The sequence below is a fragment of the Lissotriton helveticus genome, chromosome 8, assembly GCF_964261635.1.
Source record: "Lissotriton helveticus chromosome 8, aLisHel1.1, whole genome shotgun sequence".
Lineage (NCBI taxonomy): Eukaryota > Metazoa > Chordata > Amphibia > Caudata > Salamandridae > Lissotriton > Lissotriton helveticus.
The window spans coordinates 398,348,459-398,366,004 of NC_136069.1; the positions used below are offsets into that span (position 1 = coordinate 398,348,459).

A 17,546-nucleotide genomic window follows, 5' to 3' on the forward strand; every position below is an offset into this window, starting at 1 on the left:
GACTTAGGACCAATGATCTCTCTCAAAAATGTAGTTAATGTAGTTAATGAAATGGCCACATTCCTGAAGTGGCTGGAGGCAAGTCAAATCATCGTTTTTTAAAGAAGGGCATCATCCCTGGCACACATTCAGGCAGGGATTAAATACAGTAACATATTCCATGTTAGGAGTTCGTTACTTGAACAGGTTTAACTCAGGGTTTCTCTGACAAAGCATTTAAAATACCAAAAGCTCTTGTTACCTTAGTTTTTGCCTTTTCACCCTGACATTGCACTAAAATGAATGTACCCTACTAATTTTTGAAAAACATAAAGATAATACACTTTTCTAAAGATATCCCTGTGTTTGTTCTTTTCTGATTTAATCGTTTGTGCATCCAGTGCCCAAAACCTGTGATTAATACATATAGTTCTAAAGTATTTTTATGATATTGAATCTTTGAACTTTTTGAAAATAGGAATTGCTCTATTTAAACAAAATCCCTTGTAGGCATCATTACTAGATAATATTGCACTAAAAAGGCATTTGGTCTTATTCACAACAGTAAACGTACACTATTCGTGTAAGTTTACTATTCACAAACTACGAGTGTATTTTTGCTTGTAGTATCTTTACGACTGCAGAAATGACCTATCTTTTTATGTACAGAGTTCTCTGCAGCCTTAAAGATACTACACGTAAAACTACACTCGTGCTCTGTGAATAGTAAAAAATAATAATAAACTTACATAAAAAGTATAAGTTCAACTTTATGAATAAGACCGTTTGTCTTCTTGTAAGTACACACAAATTGAGCATAGAGTATACTTTTCATTCTAAGGTAGTTATTGACTTTCAGATCTGTCAATGTGATAACAGAGAGATAATTGGAAACGGATGGTTCATATAGAAGATTATGATGGATTTATGTAAAATGAAGCAACATAGTATATCCTCCTGTTTTACTGCTTATTAGTTGGGATCATTGCTCAGTTGCTTGATTTCAGGGGGTGGGGCATGGCCTGAGCAGTTGTTTGCTAGGTGTTCATCGAAAATTATACAAAAGTTATATAAAATACATTCACATTTACGTCTGATCTGTAAAAGTGCTAACAATGAAAAACCAGTTAGAGAGAAAACACAGAAAACTGAATAAAACACACTCAAGAAGAGCATAATTACCCCATTTGGATAATGGTTGATAAGCAGGTCCAGGTCATTGTACATGGATGTCAAAGTTAGACCATTCTTAAGATCCTTGGTCAGCATGCGCTTGTTGACCATGTGGAAGTGCAAGGCATTTAGCAGTTCAATATTTACATTGCCAAGCAAGCCGTCACGGATTTCCTGGAAAAAAGAATGAAATTATGATTGCAAAGTCATCCGTCACAAACTTCAGTTTTCTGCAAACTAGCAGATGCATGCACTGTTATTCGAATAACTGCGACTTTCATCTGGATTCACATAGGCGTTTGTGCACCAAAGGGTTATGAGGGTGGACAAATAACATACTTTACATGAGCAAATTCTAGCTCATAATTCACAAAGCATGGATTTGCATTCATAAATACAATAACTCGTATTTTAAATTACACCAGTACGGGGTCATTTTAAATATAAGTAGATATTCTGAGAGTGGCAAGTTGTGGACATTGCAAGGCGGGAGGAACACGTGCAAAAAAGAGGCGAACAGCCACACATTTTATTATAAATTTGGGAATCAAGGAGCAACACGTCCAAAATTGATGTGGACACAGGGTAATGTGTTTCCCCATGGTGAAACAACATTTCCTGTGGACAAACAAATAGGAACAAATGAGCAAATGAAAATGCATATGTGTACGTTTGAGAGTACAGCTGGGAAATTTCTTCAATTACAGTTCCTGGAAGTACTCTTGGATTTTTTTTGTATATTCCAAGAAAGTTTGAACACTCAAATGTTTCAGTAGCACTACAGAGCAGTGATTCGTAACCTTTTGACTTGTGTGGACCCTTTCTGTATCTTTATTCTGGCCTAAGCAATATGAATGATTTTAAACTGCAAACAATACACAAAAAGGTAGAAACATCATACAAATGCCCCCAACACAAAATGTTTTTCTCATACAAATACTCAAACACATAATATTAATTTAAATGAGAAGGTTGGTGCTTTTCAAAATTCCGTTTAATTTCTGAAAGACCAAGTAATACGCTAGACCCTAGCATGCCAGCAAGCACTCGAAGCAAAAAGGGAAAATCTCTATTTTGTTGGCACCTACCAGTTTTCAACTTCTACAAGTATTTCAATTGAGTCCACTAAGCATCTATAGTAGATGTTGTTTAAGTGCGCTGATTCCACAAATCAAGCTAAGGATACCAACTAAAATTTAGGCTCCAATTTCACATTGCATATTTACATTCTGTTTCTTTATGTACATCTTGCTTAATTTTCCAAACAGTTGTGGACCCCTTGAGTAGACATTGCAGTCTCGAGGTTCAGAACCACCATTATAGGGCAAACTTTCAGCATTCTTAGCGAATTGGCACTGTACCTCCATTTCATGATGATGCCACAAAGATGTTATATCAACGTCCATCAGCTTTTTCAGTAACATGACCTCACAGATTTGACACCTGATTCCCTACATTGATTGCCCTGGTTTTAATCTGAGTTGTCCCCTTCCAGCTAATTAGTTTCTGAGCATGAATTTTCCTTCCCATAAAGACAAACTCACATCATTCTTCACAGCTTGATCATTGTTCATTATGTTGTTAGCCTTTCCATAAATATTAGACAACCCCAGAACATTCTAATTGCAACCTGGGCCCACTGTTAGCTATACTTTGTTTGCAGAAGCCTTAGAAATCTTTGACTTGTACAGATAGAAAGTGCTTTTTACCAAAGCAAATCCTGTTTTCTCTAAACTATACAGATAACTACTTTTCTCTTCTTTTACAATAGACATTTAAAGATGATTCCACTCTATGAAGCCTAAGGTTACAGATTACTTCTCTCTGCTTTCCATCTTTTTTACACAAAACGCTTGCCTCATGCTTAATCTTTTCACAAAATATGGTTTACTTGAGTCTGTCCCCATTGGAGTTGTATTGTACTGTATATTGAAACTTGTAGTATTCTTGTTGGATTGGGTCCTCTTTGCAGGGTCATCCCAAAACCTTCTGCCTTTCTCCTCCTTTTTTTGCTGAATTCATTTTTGTTGGCCATGGGACTATGCACACTTTACCACTGTTTACCAATGTTAAAGTGCTGGTTCCCTCTACCTTAAAAATCCAAAAATTAGTTTACACCCAATTGGCAAATTTAATTTACTTGTAAGTCCCTAGTAAAGTGGTACATGTACCATGGGCAGCAGCACATATTATGTCAGCCACGTAAGTAGCCTTCTAAACATGTCTCAAGCCTGCCATTGTAGCCTGTGTGTGCAGTTTTAAACAGCCATTTATACCTGGCAAAAATACATTTCTTGCCAGGCCTAAACCTTCTTTTTCGATATATATATGTCACCCCTAGAGTAGGCCCTAAACAGTCCATAGGTTAGGGTGAAGTGTATTTGAAAAGTTGGACATGTACTTTTAACATTTACAAGTCCAGTTAGCAAAAACCTTTAAAACTAATCATCACCATTAATCTTTATTCGGTTTACGGATTGAAAACCATAAAAGTACACAATAAAAACAGGACGCTTATTGTACTGACAATAGATTTAAAACAGAGTACACGATAAAAAACAGTTACTATAGTAAGAATACATTGAAAACAGAGTCACATGTCTCAGTACCCTCTCTTAATGGCTAAACACAAAAGTGTTAATGTAGCAGCACAGGCTGTATAAACCTAAAAACAAAAACCTACTTAATGGTCTGCAATGTTAATGGTTATGATAACCTTGCTCTACCCTCACACATAATTAATTCGGGACATACAAGTGGTTCAATGAGAGGAAATGCATGTTTGAAAATTAATACGAATGAACATACACAACTAGTACATGGCTCTTAAGCATAATGTAGCATATATCAAACATGATGTAACACAATCAACTGAATATAGTCATAGCATACAAATCAAGAGAATGCTTCCTACTGCTCACAGCAGTGGATACATAATTTAGAATTGTTGAGCATATCAGCTGGTTAGGAACAGATTGCAAAACCAACAAGGCCTGTCTATACTGCCTAAAATGTAGACTATTGGGCCTCATAAATCTCACTCTAGTAGAGCGGTAAAAAGTGCAAAAGAAAACAAAGTGCATAGTGCATTGAACAGACCGACCATAACAAGGACAGACCCTCTTTTCTCTCATCCATTGACCTCTCACTGGGTAAGCCTCCATAAATTGAACTGAAGTGAGAAGGAACTTGGTCAAAATGTACCTATGGTGGGTAGATGGAATATTGCTCAAATATGACTGCATGCAGCACACTGGGAGCATGGATAATTATGAGACCACCAGACTCTTCAAGAGGTCGCGTTGATCCCTTGCAGCCTCGCCACCCCATTGAATCTGACCTTTAGTTCTACTTTCGGGCAGTGAAATGTCAAACACCCTACAGTATGTATAAAAGGAATGTGCAGAGATGACTACACCTCCCTGACATAACACAGCCAGGGTCTCTCAAGCGAGGGGTCAAGAGAGAGGTAATCAACTACAATGTCCCTATTCAGTGCTGATTTAGGCTTCATCCAGATCGAGTGAAACAGTAGGATTGATGCTGCCTTAATGATATCCTCAATAAAAGGCAGGCTGGTTCACTTTGGCACATGGAACCAGAAGAATGGACCAAAAGCATATGCCTCAAAATACTGTTCTCCATAGTTCGCTCTTTAACCACCCTTGAAATCTCCCAAATGATTTCCTTATAGGTTGCTGCTGACACAGCTTTGGCACTATATAAAGTGCACATTTCATTTAAGGGGCATGAGCCTAGCCTGGCAGCAAACCTAGAGACTACCCCAGAATTTGTAAGCAAATGCTCTGATTTAATGATAATTTGGGGAGTCCAGCCACCCTTACCATCAAACAAAACACCAAGGTAGCAGAAAGTAGGGACAACCAGAATACGGACCTTGTTGATATTAAAATCGAAGATTTTTAAAAAATTTCAAAATATTCAAAATGCATTTTTTTCTGAATATTTGTTCTGAGGCCTAGGTTTCCCATAAATTGAGTAAATGCATTTAGGAGAGTCTGTCATTTTCAATAGGGCGTGTGGACCGTAAGAACAGCATCATCCACAATCAACAGTATGGGAATGAACCTTTTGCCTATCTTGGGTGTCTCTAGTGGAGGGTCAAGAATGGCCTTCTCCAAACTATTTTTATACAGAGAGAACAGAAAAGGGGCAGAGACGCAACCTTACCTGCCCCCCCTACCCCCCGACTGCAAAACTTTTGGCACATTCTCTACTTGGGCAAAATAGGAAATAGGCCCATTAGAACCCACTAAAAAGGTGTATTAATAGGGTTTGCGAGTCTCTATTAGGAAGGGGGTGCCAAGGGCATCCCTTCCCAATAGTGAGTGGCACTAGTATATACAAGCGTTTTCCAACCACAAATGTAGTCGCTAAACATTTACAGTTACCAACTACTTAAAGTAGGTGGTAAGCCAGTCACAAGCAGGAAGGGGTCCCTAGGAGACCCCTTTCCCTTTGTGTTGGGCAGCAAACAAATATTTTTTAAGAGCAGCCAGTGGTCCCACCGACCATTGCCTGCTCTTAAAAAATGAAACAGAAATGTTTCATTTTTCTTTTTTAAATGCATCCCTTTTTCCTTGAAGGAAAATTGGCTGTATCTCAAAAAACTGCAGGCCTCCATCCCTGTGAGAGTTGGCAATTCCCAATGGGTTGCAAATTGTGACCTGCCTCATGAATATTAATGAGGCAGGTTATTTGTGACCCATTTGGGAATCACAAACAGTGACTCAGACACTGTTGTACATTCTATTTTGCGAGTCACAAATTGCGAGTCGCGAGACATCACAATTTGAGGTTTGCAAAATAGAATGGTCTTACATCTGACCGTAGATGTATAATTCCATGGTCAATGCCCATAGAAGCCAAAATAGTCCAAAGTGTACTATGGTTAAAGCAATTAAACGCACTGCTAACGTCCATGAAGCCCAGGTAGAGAACACCCTGTCTGGCCCTGGTGTATGTTCCTGTTATCAATTCCAGGTTGAGGCACTGTTCAAGAGTACCAATGCCCTTGCGAATTACAATTGTAAACCAGAGAGGATTACATTGCCTATGGCCCATGTCTCAAGTCTTTGTAAAAGCACCCTGCCTAAGATTTTAATAGAGGAATCAAGCAGGGCTATTAGTCGGTAGCATGCAGAGCTGGCATTACTACCATTCTGAAATATTGGCACTCTGACAGCCTTGTCCCATGAACTAGGTAGAGCTCCACTGCAAGCCAAATTAAAAACATTAGCAAGTAACAACCCAAAGTAATGAGTCAGCACAAAAAAGGTCAGTCAGAACTCCGTCCTGACCTGGAGCTCTACCAGATTCGCTGGCACTGATGGCCTATTGTGTTTCTTCTACAGCAAAACTCAAACAAGAATTACATGCCCATACTGGCTTAATATTAGGGGATTCATCAACAGTGGGAAACCCAATCTTCCACAGAAACCAGTGACAGTAACGATTTTAGATCGTACTGACTAAACAACAGAGAATTAATAAGTGTCCAAAATAGGGGAGTGTTTTTAGCCTCACTAGCTTGGAGCAAATTCTCCTATGCCATTTCTCTTGATATTTTTCCTATGTTACAGAATCTGTTTATATTTAGTATGACCACTGGAAAGAGCTGTTGAGTCCCTAGGAACTGAATGAAGAGCCTGTTTAAACGCTAGGTAAGCCTTAATACAGGCTCCATTAAATCATCCTTTAAGAGGTCTTGATTTCAAGGGTCTGGGATTGATTAATAAAGCATTAGCATGTGCACAGATTGTTTCAAATGACTCAATAACAGTATTTGCTGCAGCATCCGGTTTTAAACAAATTTGGAAAAGATCCAAGTTATAATTAAACAATGATGAAAGCACTCTTGTTGGATCAATCCCTGCCCATCTTAAGCACATGCCCTTGGGGTGGGAAGCCTGAATATATCTAAGGAAGGAGCCAGAAAAGCCAACTGTCATTTTATCAACACCTCCATAGGTACCAGATTATGATCCCTATGTCAAGAAGGCATGCCAGCATAGTAAGTTATTAAAGAGTGGATGAACAACCCCTTTCAGTTAAGGTAGGGAGAAACAGATACTCACAATGCATTTTTTCAGCAGCACTCATTAGATTCAAAGTTATTATCATTATCATTCAACGCATTCCCATATAAGTCATGTATAAAATGCAAATATGATTCTCTACTAAAATCTTTCAGACCACAAACATCTTTACCAAACATGGGACACCTAGCCCAAATTAAGGCTACATTGTAAATAATGGAATATTTTATCAAAAAATCAAAAAGGTCTACTAATAAAGCATTACTACAAGCTCCAAAGCAATTAATATAAAAATTAACATAAACAACTGAATATTGCTAAAATAAAGGCGAAGAATTTGTGCAAAGTAGCAGAGGCTTTAATAAGAGAGACTTGTAGTGCACCATTGAGCATACAAGGAGTTTGGGCTCTCCCTTAGCTCTACCTCCTGGTGATGGAATTACTAGCAGGCACATAGAATTGGTATCCATTCACAGTAAATGTCAAATGTCAAATGCTCTTGTTAAGCGCACATTTCACCGGGGAGGTCTCATGGCACTGGGCAGAAATTCAGCAAGAAGACGATGTAATAACCAGTTTACTGGGGAAAGAGCCAAGTCTTTAATTCTCTTTGAAAGCCTCTATGATCAATTATGAATAGAAGATGTAATGGCAGCTTATTTCAAAGCTTAGGGGCCAGATATGAAAAAGATTGACCACCGTTTGGAGATCTTCGTATGCGTGGCAAACAAGGTGGAGTTTGGTGCTGGATCTTAGGGGTAACCCTGGGCGTAGTTTGCATAATAGTATCATACAGGATCTTGTGTGTGAGGCACAGAATTTTAAAATGTCCTCTATGCCGCACCATGAGCCAATGGAAATTTTTAAGATTGGGAGCAGAGGGCGATCTAGATGGGAGATTTAGAATGAGTCATACAGCGTTATTCTGAAGAATTTGGAGCTTGGAAAGCAGATCTTCATTGAGTGCAACCAGCAGTGCATTCCTGTAATCCAGGCGGCTGATAAACAGACCTTGCACCAGAGGTTTCCTGGCTTCAATGGGTAACCATTTGAAAATTCTGTGGAGCTTACGCATGATCCCATAGCAAGTGCCGAGTAACATGTTAACATGAATTTTCATTCTCCGACCACAGACCTCTAACACTCGATCTGCAATGGGGACGGGTGCCGTCTCCAGTGCCTACCTGGAGGCTTAACCCGTTATTGCTAGAGGACGGTCCCTTCGGCGCATCCTTGTCGGATGCCGTGGATAATTATTTCCGTGAGAACTGGGACTCGGCGACTTCTAACTTACTGATGTGGGACGCTATGAAGGCTGTGATAAGGGGAGCAGCCATAGGGCAGACGGTGGGTGCTAGGCAGGAAATTCACAGAAAACTGTGGAACGTTGAGAACCGCCTGAAGACCCTAGAGGCGGCTGTAAGTGAGGATCCTGAACGCAAGGAGGAATTGCAAATGAGTAATATAGAGCACGCCGAACTTTTGTAAACGCTAAGAGTTATTGATCATAGAGACTACTTAAGGCGGCAACAGGCCGAATCGGACAGATCGGGCGCTCTACCTGCTCGGCTGGTACGAGACAGTCCAGAGACCCCAGTGAATACACAAGTTAGGGACAGCATGGGGAGACTGGTATCTACACAGTCAGCCATAAATTATGCCCTTAGGGACCACCTCAGTACATTATACGCCCCCCCCATGGAGGACCAAGAGGAGATGATAGCCTTTATGAGGGACCTACCTTTCCCAGTCCTGTCCCGAGATGCACAGGCAGCGATGGACGGACCCATCACACAGCAGGAAATCAAAGTGGCCATTCGGTCTCTCAATCGAGGTAAGACTCCCAGCCAAAATGGACTACCGGTAGAATTTTTTCAGACTTATTCTACAACCCTGGTACCCGTCTTGGAGAAAATCTATAGGGAATCCTATGAGTCTGGTCATCTACCTGCCTCGACAATGCAAGCCTCAGTCATCTCAATCCCAAAATCCGGTAGGGATACCCTCGACCTCACTAATTACAGACCCCTCTCAATGCTCCCTACGGAATATAAAATACTCAGTAAAGCCATAGCTCTGCGAATTCAGGCCCATCTCCCGGCCCTAATACATCCGAATCAATGCGGCTTCCTGCCGGGGAGAAGCACGTCCCAAAACATGAGCAGGCTCCATGCCCTTATGGCTGCTGCGCCGCTGGCTCTCCCTCGGGCCGGCTGTGTCGCACTAGACCTCCGACAGGCGTTCGACTTCCTGTCATGGACATTTATGTTCGAGGTCTTGAAACGTTTTGGCCTCCCTGACCCCCTCATATGGTGGATTTGGCTACTGTACACGTGCCCAACGGCCAGAGCACGCACTAACCGATACGTCTCCTCTAGTTATGACATCCACCGAGATACGCAGCAGGGTTGCCCGCTGTCGCCCCTGCTGTTTGTCCTCACCCTTGAACCCCTAGCAATCGCCCTCCGGACCAGGATGGAAGGGGTGGACATACCAATCAGAGGAACGCACAACCTGATATCAATCTACGCCGACGACATCCTCTTATATTTCAAGGACTTAGAGGAGAATCATTTGGCCCTCGCTACCATTTTTGACCGGTTTGCAGCTGTGTCCGGCCTAGCGGTCAACCCGGCGAAATCGGTGGGGTTTTACTTCCAGGAGGGACAGAGGCTCTCCCACATTCAATTGGGTGACTCCCAAATTCCGATAGCGCAGACCACATTCAAGTATTTGGGCATAAATGTTTATAGACGACCGGAAGACCAGATTGAAGGTAATATCCGGTGGGCCATTAACGGCCTTCGTAGTAGTGTGCAATTCTGGACGTCCTTGCTGCTGTCCGTCATGGGAAGAATAGCGGTTTCCAAAATGGTTCTGCTTCCCCGCATGCTATATTACTTTGTAAATCTGCCGGTTCTCCTCCCGCAACACATATTTAACACACTAAACACGATTTTGATTACCCTCATCTGGGGCTCTGGACGGCGGAGAATAAGTCTCAGAAAACTCCAACTGGGTACCAGACAGGGCGGTCTTGGTGTACCGGACCTACGTGGTTATTATTATGCGAGCCAATTACAGTGGCTGTCGCGCTGGGTGGCGGGCAGGAACCTGCACGAAATAGACTTCAGCGGAGATCTGCTGGCGCGCGGAGAGCAGCACTCCCTCCTATTGCCTAAGGCCAAGATACCCCGGGATTGCCATCGTCTGTTACATACCGCCCTGATGTGCTGGCGAAGGGCCCTGGCGTATATGTCGACGGCCCAACCATACGCCGATAACATTCCCCTGTTGGGATTCCCGATGCCGCAAGGACGGCTGACGCACCACAGGTTGCAGCCCTGGACAGAAGCGGGAGTGGATAGGGTAGGTGATCTGTTCAGAGATGACACACTACTAGACCATGCCTCCTTTGTACAAGCCACAGGGGCTCCAACACGGCTATACTTCCAACATGCCACTGTGACACACTACGTAAGACATACATGGGCCCCACAGCGCACCAAACCCATGCAACACGAACTAGTGCACCTCCTTCATTACATGGGGACAGGGGGACACTTAGTGCGGTGGTTATACACTGGAATTAGAGAACACGCTGCTATGCCTCTTGACGCACTCAGAGACACCTGGACGCTTGACACAGGGGAGGCTCTGACGGATGGGGCTTGGAAGACCGTTCTGGAGCACCCTAGAAGGGTGTCCAGGAATGTGAAGTTTAAATTCATACAAGCCATGGTGCTGCATAGAGCATACCTGACCCCCCAGAGACTGCACAGGATGTTCCCTGCCTCTCCCCATTGTTGTCCCCGGTGTCAGACGGATGAGGCTGGCCTTCTCCACATGATGTGGTCCTGCCCACGCCTGAGCGGTTATTGGGGACAGGTCCGACATATACTCCACACTGTCACGGGTATGCAGACACCGGAGGGAGCGTTGCCTAGCCTGCTCGGACACAGGAAAAGACCCAAAGGGTATGGGGCCCCACTGAAGCTCCTGGACTTGGCATTGTTGTTGGCAGTTAGGGCGTTAACCATGAGATGGAAATCTGCAAGACCCCCGGCTGTAGACACTTGGCAATCTGAATTATTAAAGTGGGGCAGGGCTGAGGGTGTAACTCTCCGTAGGGAAGAAGAGAGAGGGCTACGGAAACACCCAATTGCACAAGAATGGGAGCGGATGCTGCTGGAGCTAGAGGGAATAGATTTGACACCCTCTCAGGCAGAGACCTCATAAATGAGACTGTTGGACGGGGGAAGGTGTGACTGGGAGAAGAGCCTAGCCCATGGTGCGCACGGGTTAGCCAGACGATGACGAACACAAATATCTGTACGTATCTGTGTTCCCGAGATTCCTAGGCCAATGGTTACAGTACACGAAGGGTGGAGAAGCAAGGAGATGTACGGGGGAGGGAGGAGTTGGAGGGGATGGGGAATGGTTATGACTTGACTATTTGGGACTAATGTTGTACAGACGCTGATGAGATGTATGTTATTACCAGTAAGAACCCATATGTGAGAACTTATTACTTTACATGGAGTACCCTATGTTGTCAGTGATGTGTGATATGTACTCAGCTAGGAAAGACAATAAGTCAAATACCTAAAGTTTAATGGGAGGAAATAAGAAAAGACTGTACGAGGACAATGATATATATGCGTACAATGTAATATCTGAAAGCAGTCATGAATAAAGAGTTTAAAAAAAAAACATGAATTTTCATGGACAGTGTGTTATCAATGGTTACTCCAAGGTTGTGCACTGCTTTCTTGGGAGATGGACATGGTCCCAATTCCGAGGGCCACCAGTTATGTGACCAGTGTTCTTCCGCTCTACCAAACAGAATAATCTCGGTCTTGCTGCCATTAAATTGTAATTTATGTTTGCCCATCCAATCATTCACATGGACCATACAGTTTTTAAAACGAAATTTTGTGTCCACGTAATCTAGACCAAAGGTGATAAGTAGTTGAGTGTCATCAGCGTATGACGCTGTTTCAAAACCATACGATCTAATGATACCTGCCAACGGTGTTAAGTAGAGATTAAACAGCATAGGGATGGGGATTGAACCCTGTGGGACACCTACACTTACTGCAGTGTTCTTCAATCTGTGGGGCGCGACGCCCAAGGGGGGCGCGACACCCTCCCAGGGGGGGCGCAACCTCCACTCCAATCTCACCTTTGTTCCCTGTGTCCCAAGAAGACTCCGGTATGTGGAAGGGGGGGCGATCGATGGGGCAGGAGGTGCCTGTTCTTTTGTCCTGTTAACTCTCCCAGGAGGGGGTTAATTCACAGAGCTAACATCAGCTGCAGTGGGAGGCGAGGGGTCTCCTCTGCTAAAACTGAAAGCGTGTCTGTTCCTTTGCTTCCGGTTTTAGCAGAGGAGACATCCTGCCTCCCACTGCAGCTGAATTAACCCCCTCCTGGGAGAGTTAGCTCTTCCCAGAACGGAGTTCGAGTCTCTGCAATGAAGCTCAACATCCTGTTATTCTGGGCAAATCACTAAATCTCCTGCGCCTAACAAAAACAAGTGGCTAAAGAATCAGGTGACAAGACTAATACAGAGTCAACACATGCAGATTAGGTCAATGTATCAGAGGGATGCTACTCGAACACGGGGATAGTAATAGACACTAATGCCATAGACCAGTCTTTGATTTAAGTAGCTTGATGGGTGTACATATGTGCACTGAAACTGGCTACTAAGAGACTGGTAAGCCTCACCAGTGGCAGCAAAGAAACGAAATAAGGGACCAGAAAAGCACCCACAGACAGGGAGAAAGATCACAAATTTCACTATATTATGCTGCATTTTCTCCCAGCCAGGGCTGCAGAGAACCCATTATGGGAGAAAGTGCATCTGCATGTACTCCATCTGCTCCAAGAGGGATCCAAAGATAAACAAATGTTTCCACTCAATCCTTCAGAAGGACACCTAAGGCCGTTCCAAATAGTACAAGGTACACTTCAAACTTGCCTGGAATTAAGTCCAAACTCCAAATCATTAAGATTTATGGGGGCTGTTCCAAGCCACACTCAATGGAACTGGAATATAACTTGCGAAGCATAAATTAAGATTTTGAGAGCCTGGTACATAAATCCAACGTGTTCAGGCTGCTCAGACATGTTCTGACTACTTCTGAATGCGCCAATTCACACATCTCAATTCTTTTCTCTCAGCACGAAGTCAAAAGTACAAAGGAGGAGATGGTTGGTAGTTCAACAGAGGACAATAGTGTGGCTTGAATTTAAAAGTGCACTGAAGTCCCCAAATTTGTACTGTTGTAAGTGGACAATCAAGGTTATTAACAGCAACAGACTGGGGAAACCCTCATAAATGCCATGTAGATTCCATCCAAGGGGAATGGCAATGAAGAACAAGCTTGGGGAGACAGCTGCCTGAAATAAGGATGGTAAGGCAACCCTGCGCAGGGCACCATTACTAAAGATGCAACCCTAGCACCCAACAGCAGAGGGGGTCTGATCTGGCTAGTGGCAGAGCTGTGGGCCCCGGTTACTTAGATTATCAGCTCTGGGCACATGGGTGAAGAGACCATGGGTTGGCCTGACCGAGGCGGTAGGGGGGCGATCGAATGCCAAGAGGTCTTTACATCTGAGGAGACCTTGGCAGCAACTTTGGGAAGAACAAACACCACCGCCCCTCTTAAAGGCATTAACCAGAATAGGGAGCTCAGATTTACAGAAAATATTTGAAGAATATCAAATGTTTATCACCCAGTGGGAAATGGTCCGCCCACAGTGGATTGTTAATCAGGTACAACTGCTAACTATCCCTGCTTTGTAAAACCTAAAAAACACCTCCCCCTGTTTTTAGTCGAACCTCTCCAAAAACCGGGACATGAGCTATACATGCCCGGAATATGCGCGTGGCGGTCGAGTCCAGAAATTTCTGTCAGGTGGTGGGGGGGCCCAACATCTAAAAAATTTCAGCTGGGGGGCTCCAGCTACAAAAGTTTGAAGACCTCTGACTTACTGGTTGACTGCACGAGGATATAGAATCAATAAGGACGGTGGTTGAGCGGTCCGTTAAATAATTTTCAAGGGCTTTCCCCCTGATTCCCACCTCCCAGAGTCGATGTTTCAAAATGCTATGGGAGATGGTATCAAAGGCCGGGGATAGGTCCAGAAGGACCAACATTGCTGATTCATTTTTATCCAGTGCAAGCCTGATGTTATCGGTAATCTCTAAAACTGCAGTTTCCATGCTATGAGCAGCACGGAAACGGGATTGGGAAGGGTCAAAGAGGTCATGGTTCTAAAGGTGGGCAGTAAGGCGTTTGTTGACAAGATGGTCTAATACCTTCCCAAAATAAGGTAACGTTGGGATGATAATTCGCTGGTTGGCTGGGATCTGCCGTAGGTTTTTTAAGAATAGGCTTAACTTGGGCATTTTTCCATCGAGTGGGGACCCTGACTTGTTCCAATGACATAATAAAGATTTCAGTTAGTGTGTTTGCAAGTTGGGGCATAATTTTCGTACAAGAACGGGGTTGGAAGGGGGTCCACAGGAACCTGATTTAATCTTAGTTAAGCCTCCTAGCACTTCATTAACAGTTAAAGGTTCAAATTCCAACAGCAGAGGCACATTGTTAGATTCTGGCTGTAGGGGTGGCGTGGACAGGCTGCTCTGCTGATGAGGGTCTGTGACGCCTTGGGGAAAAGATGAGTAGATGGTTCCAACTTTATTATCAAAAAAAGAAGATACAGAGTCTACCCATTCTTGTGTAGAAAGTATAGAAGACTGCTCTACATGGGGAGAGGTAGACTCTTTCAGTATTTTGTGGGGCTCTTTACTGGAGAGGGCTGCATTATTTATCTGTTCAGTCAGATACAACTTTTTGGCCAGTTTAATCAGCCGCGGCCGGTAGTGGGAGTACCGGCCGGGCGGTGACGTGGGGAGGGGGAGGGGCAGGGTGGGGGGTAGTAATGTATGGAATCCGGACCTTAACAGGTAAGTAAACATAAAACTAAATAAAACGAATTTCGTTGTGCGAACTGCATCACATTTGGTGATGCAGTGCGCGCAACGAAATTAGTTTTATTTATTTTTATGTTTACTTACCTGTTAAGGTCCGGATTCCATACATTACTACCCCCTACCCTGCCCTTCCCCCCACCTCACGTCACCGCCCGGCCGGTACTCCCACTACCGGCCGCGGCTGAGTTTAATGTTCTTTATGTAGGTGTGGTGAATCTGTTTATATTTCCTTCGATCTGCAACAGTTTTAGTTTTCCTCAATTGGTGTTCAGCTGTTCTACAAAATTGTTTGTCAATTTAAAATGTTGCCGTAAACCATGGCGAAGCTATCCCTTTAATTTTAACCCTGGCTAGAGGGAGAACCACGTCCAGTGTGGATGCAATGGTGTCTTCAAAGGCAATAGCGGCCTATTCCACAGTGTCAGTATGGCGTACCTGCTGCGGGTTAAAATGGACCGAAAAGGCATCAGGGGTTAATTTACGCCTTGGCTGAATTAAAGTGGATTTATTCTTCTAACGATTTCTTGAAGAATTCATGGCCATACAGAATTTTAATAGGTGGTGATCGGTCCACAGTAGTGGTACAGATGGCTCGATTGTCAATTTGGTAGAGTTAGTAAATAATAAGTCTAGGGTGTGTCCAGCTTGATGGGTGGGGCCTACTACCTTCTGGGCCATTCCCAGTGTTTCCAATGTTCCAACCAACTGGTTGGTGTCTGGATCCGACAGTTGCTTTGTGTGATAATTAATGAAATTGTCTGCGGCTAATACATGTGGTACAACCAATCCCAATAGTTGATTCACAAACTCAGCTTTTGGACCTGGGGATCTGTAGACTAAGGCTCCTCTCCATGTTGCCGAGTCATAAGTGCTAATCTTAAAAATTTATATTTCCAACATCTTAGTGGTATAGGATTCTACAGTAATAATCTCGAGGGGGGCCTTGGTCGCAACTGCGATGCCTCCCCCTCTACCTACTCTGTCTAATCTGACTAGATGATATTGAGGGGGAATAGCTATAGTGACATCAGGAGAGGCATGACTGTGGAGCCATGTTTCACTAATGAAACAGATGTCGGGATCTTCGGCCTCCAAAATGCTCCAGAGTTCTAATGCATGTTTAGAGATGACACAGTAGCCCAGGTTTTCTGGAGATATAAAATCTGGCATTTGTTTATAAGGACTACTAGTCAAGTTCCTAAATTTAGCTTTGATCCCAGCCACATCCCAAGTTGCCCATTTGAACCTATTACAATGAATGTCTTGGTATAGGATGGGATGATTTCATTCATGTTTCTCTACTGCAAGACGTGCCTTTTCCATAGGATAACATTGGGTTGCCTTATTACATTTAATAAGTGATAACTTTCAATTCAGAGCAGGTCGGACAGTCCAATTTGGAGTCTAAAGAATTGTAATTTAAAACACTCTTTAAAGTTGAATTTTTAAACACAGCTCTGAAAACTCCCCTTTAAGAAATGTGACATTTTCTTATCCCAACCATATGGTGCCTGTATTCTGGATCACATGACTAGGTGTAGCTGGCAGTTGATCTTTGTGTATTGCTCCCAGACAGTGAGACAAAGGGGGAATAGTTGTCAGCAGGATGCACCATCTCCTACTTGATAGGGGGATGGAGCTGTCACCTACCACACTCTTGCACATTACAAACACTGTACCTCAGGACTCTGCTCTGCTGCAAGGGCTGTTACTCTGGTGACATAAAGTCCAGTAAAGCCTTGCCGCACAGCTGCCAGACTCAACAGAATCAACTCCAATCAGCGCAAAGGCTTGCCAAGTGTCTCTCCCAGCTTCATCACAACCGACATGACTCGAAGTGAAGCCTCGCAAAGCTGTGCCACACTGCTTCATCGGAACCGACTGAGGACCTCACATTGTGGCCCTCGCAGCCCCTTGGAACTGGCCTGTGACAAAGCGAAGCCTCACAAAGCACCGCCATGCAGGCCACACACCAAGGACATAAGGCACTTTGTTCAGCAGACCTAACTGCGTCCTTGTAGATGGCCCATGCTCCATCACAGTCAGATTGAACTTGTGAACACGGCTAGATAACCACAGTTATTGCTTTGTTCTTTCATGCACTATTCCTACTTGCATTTTTTAAATTGCATATCCCTAGTTCTAATAATTTGATTTTTGTTGTTGTGGTATCAAATAAGCATGAGCGGAGCTGACGTAGTAGCACTCCGCGAAATTTCTTGGAGTTATTAGAAAACTGCATGAAATTCCAGAGTTCCGTGGCTGGCGGAGTCACTTATTGCCCCTGTTTCTTCTACCCCCCGGTTAACCCCCAGGCCTCCTCCCTCCCT

The 17,546-nt window shown here is 43.6% G+C and overlaps 1 protein-coding gene across 14 annotated transcripts in view; it reads right to left on the minus strand.

Moving 5' to 3' along the window:
- The window catches only part of POSTN (periostin), a 158,368-nt gene that overhangs the window by 88,961 nt on the left and 51,861 nt on the right, over nucleotides 1-17,546 (minus strand). For all 14 annotated transcript variants that reach the window (XM_078657229.1, XM_078657224.1, XM_078657225.1 and 11 more), the window contains exon 5: nucleotides 1,162-1,326. In XM_078657229.1, coding sequence (XP_078513355.1) covers nucleotides 1,162-1,326 — 165 coding nt within the window. The remainder of the gene's footprint in view (nucleotides 1-1,161; nucleotides 1,327-17,546) is intronic.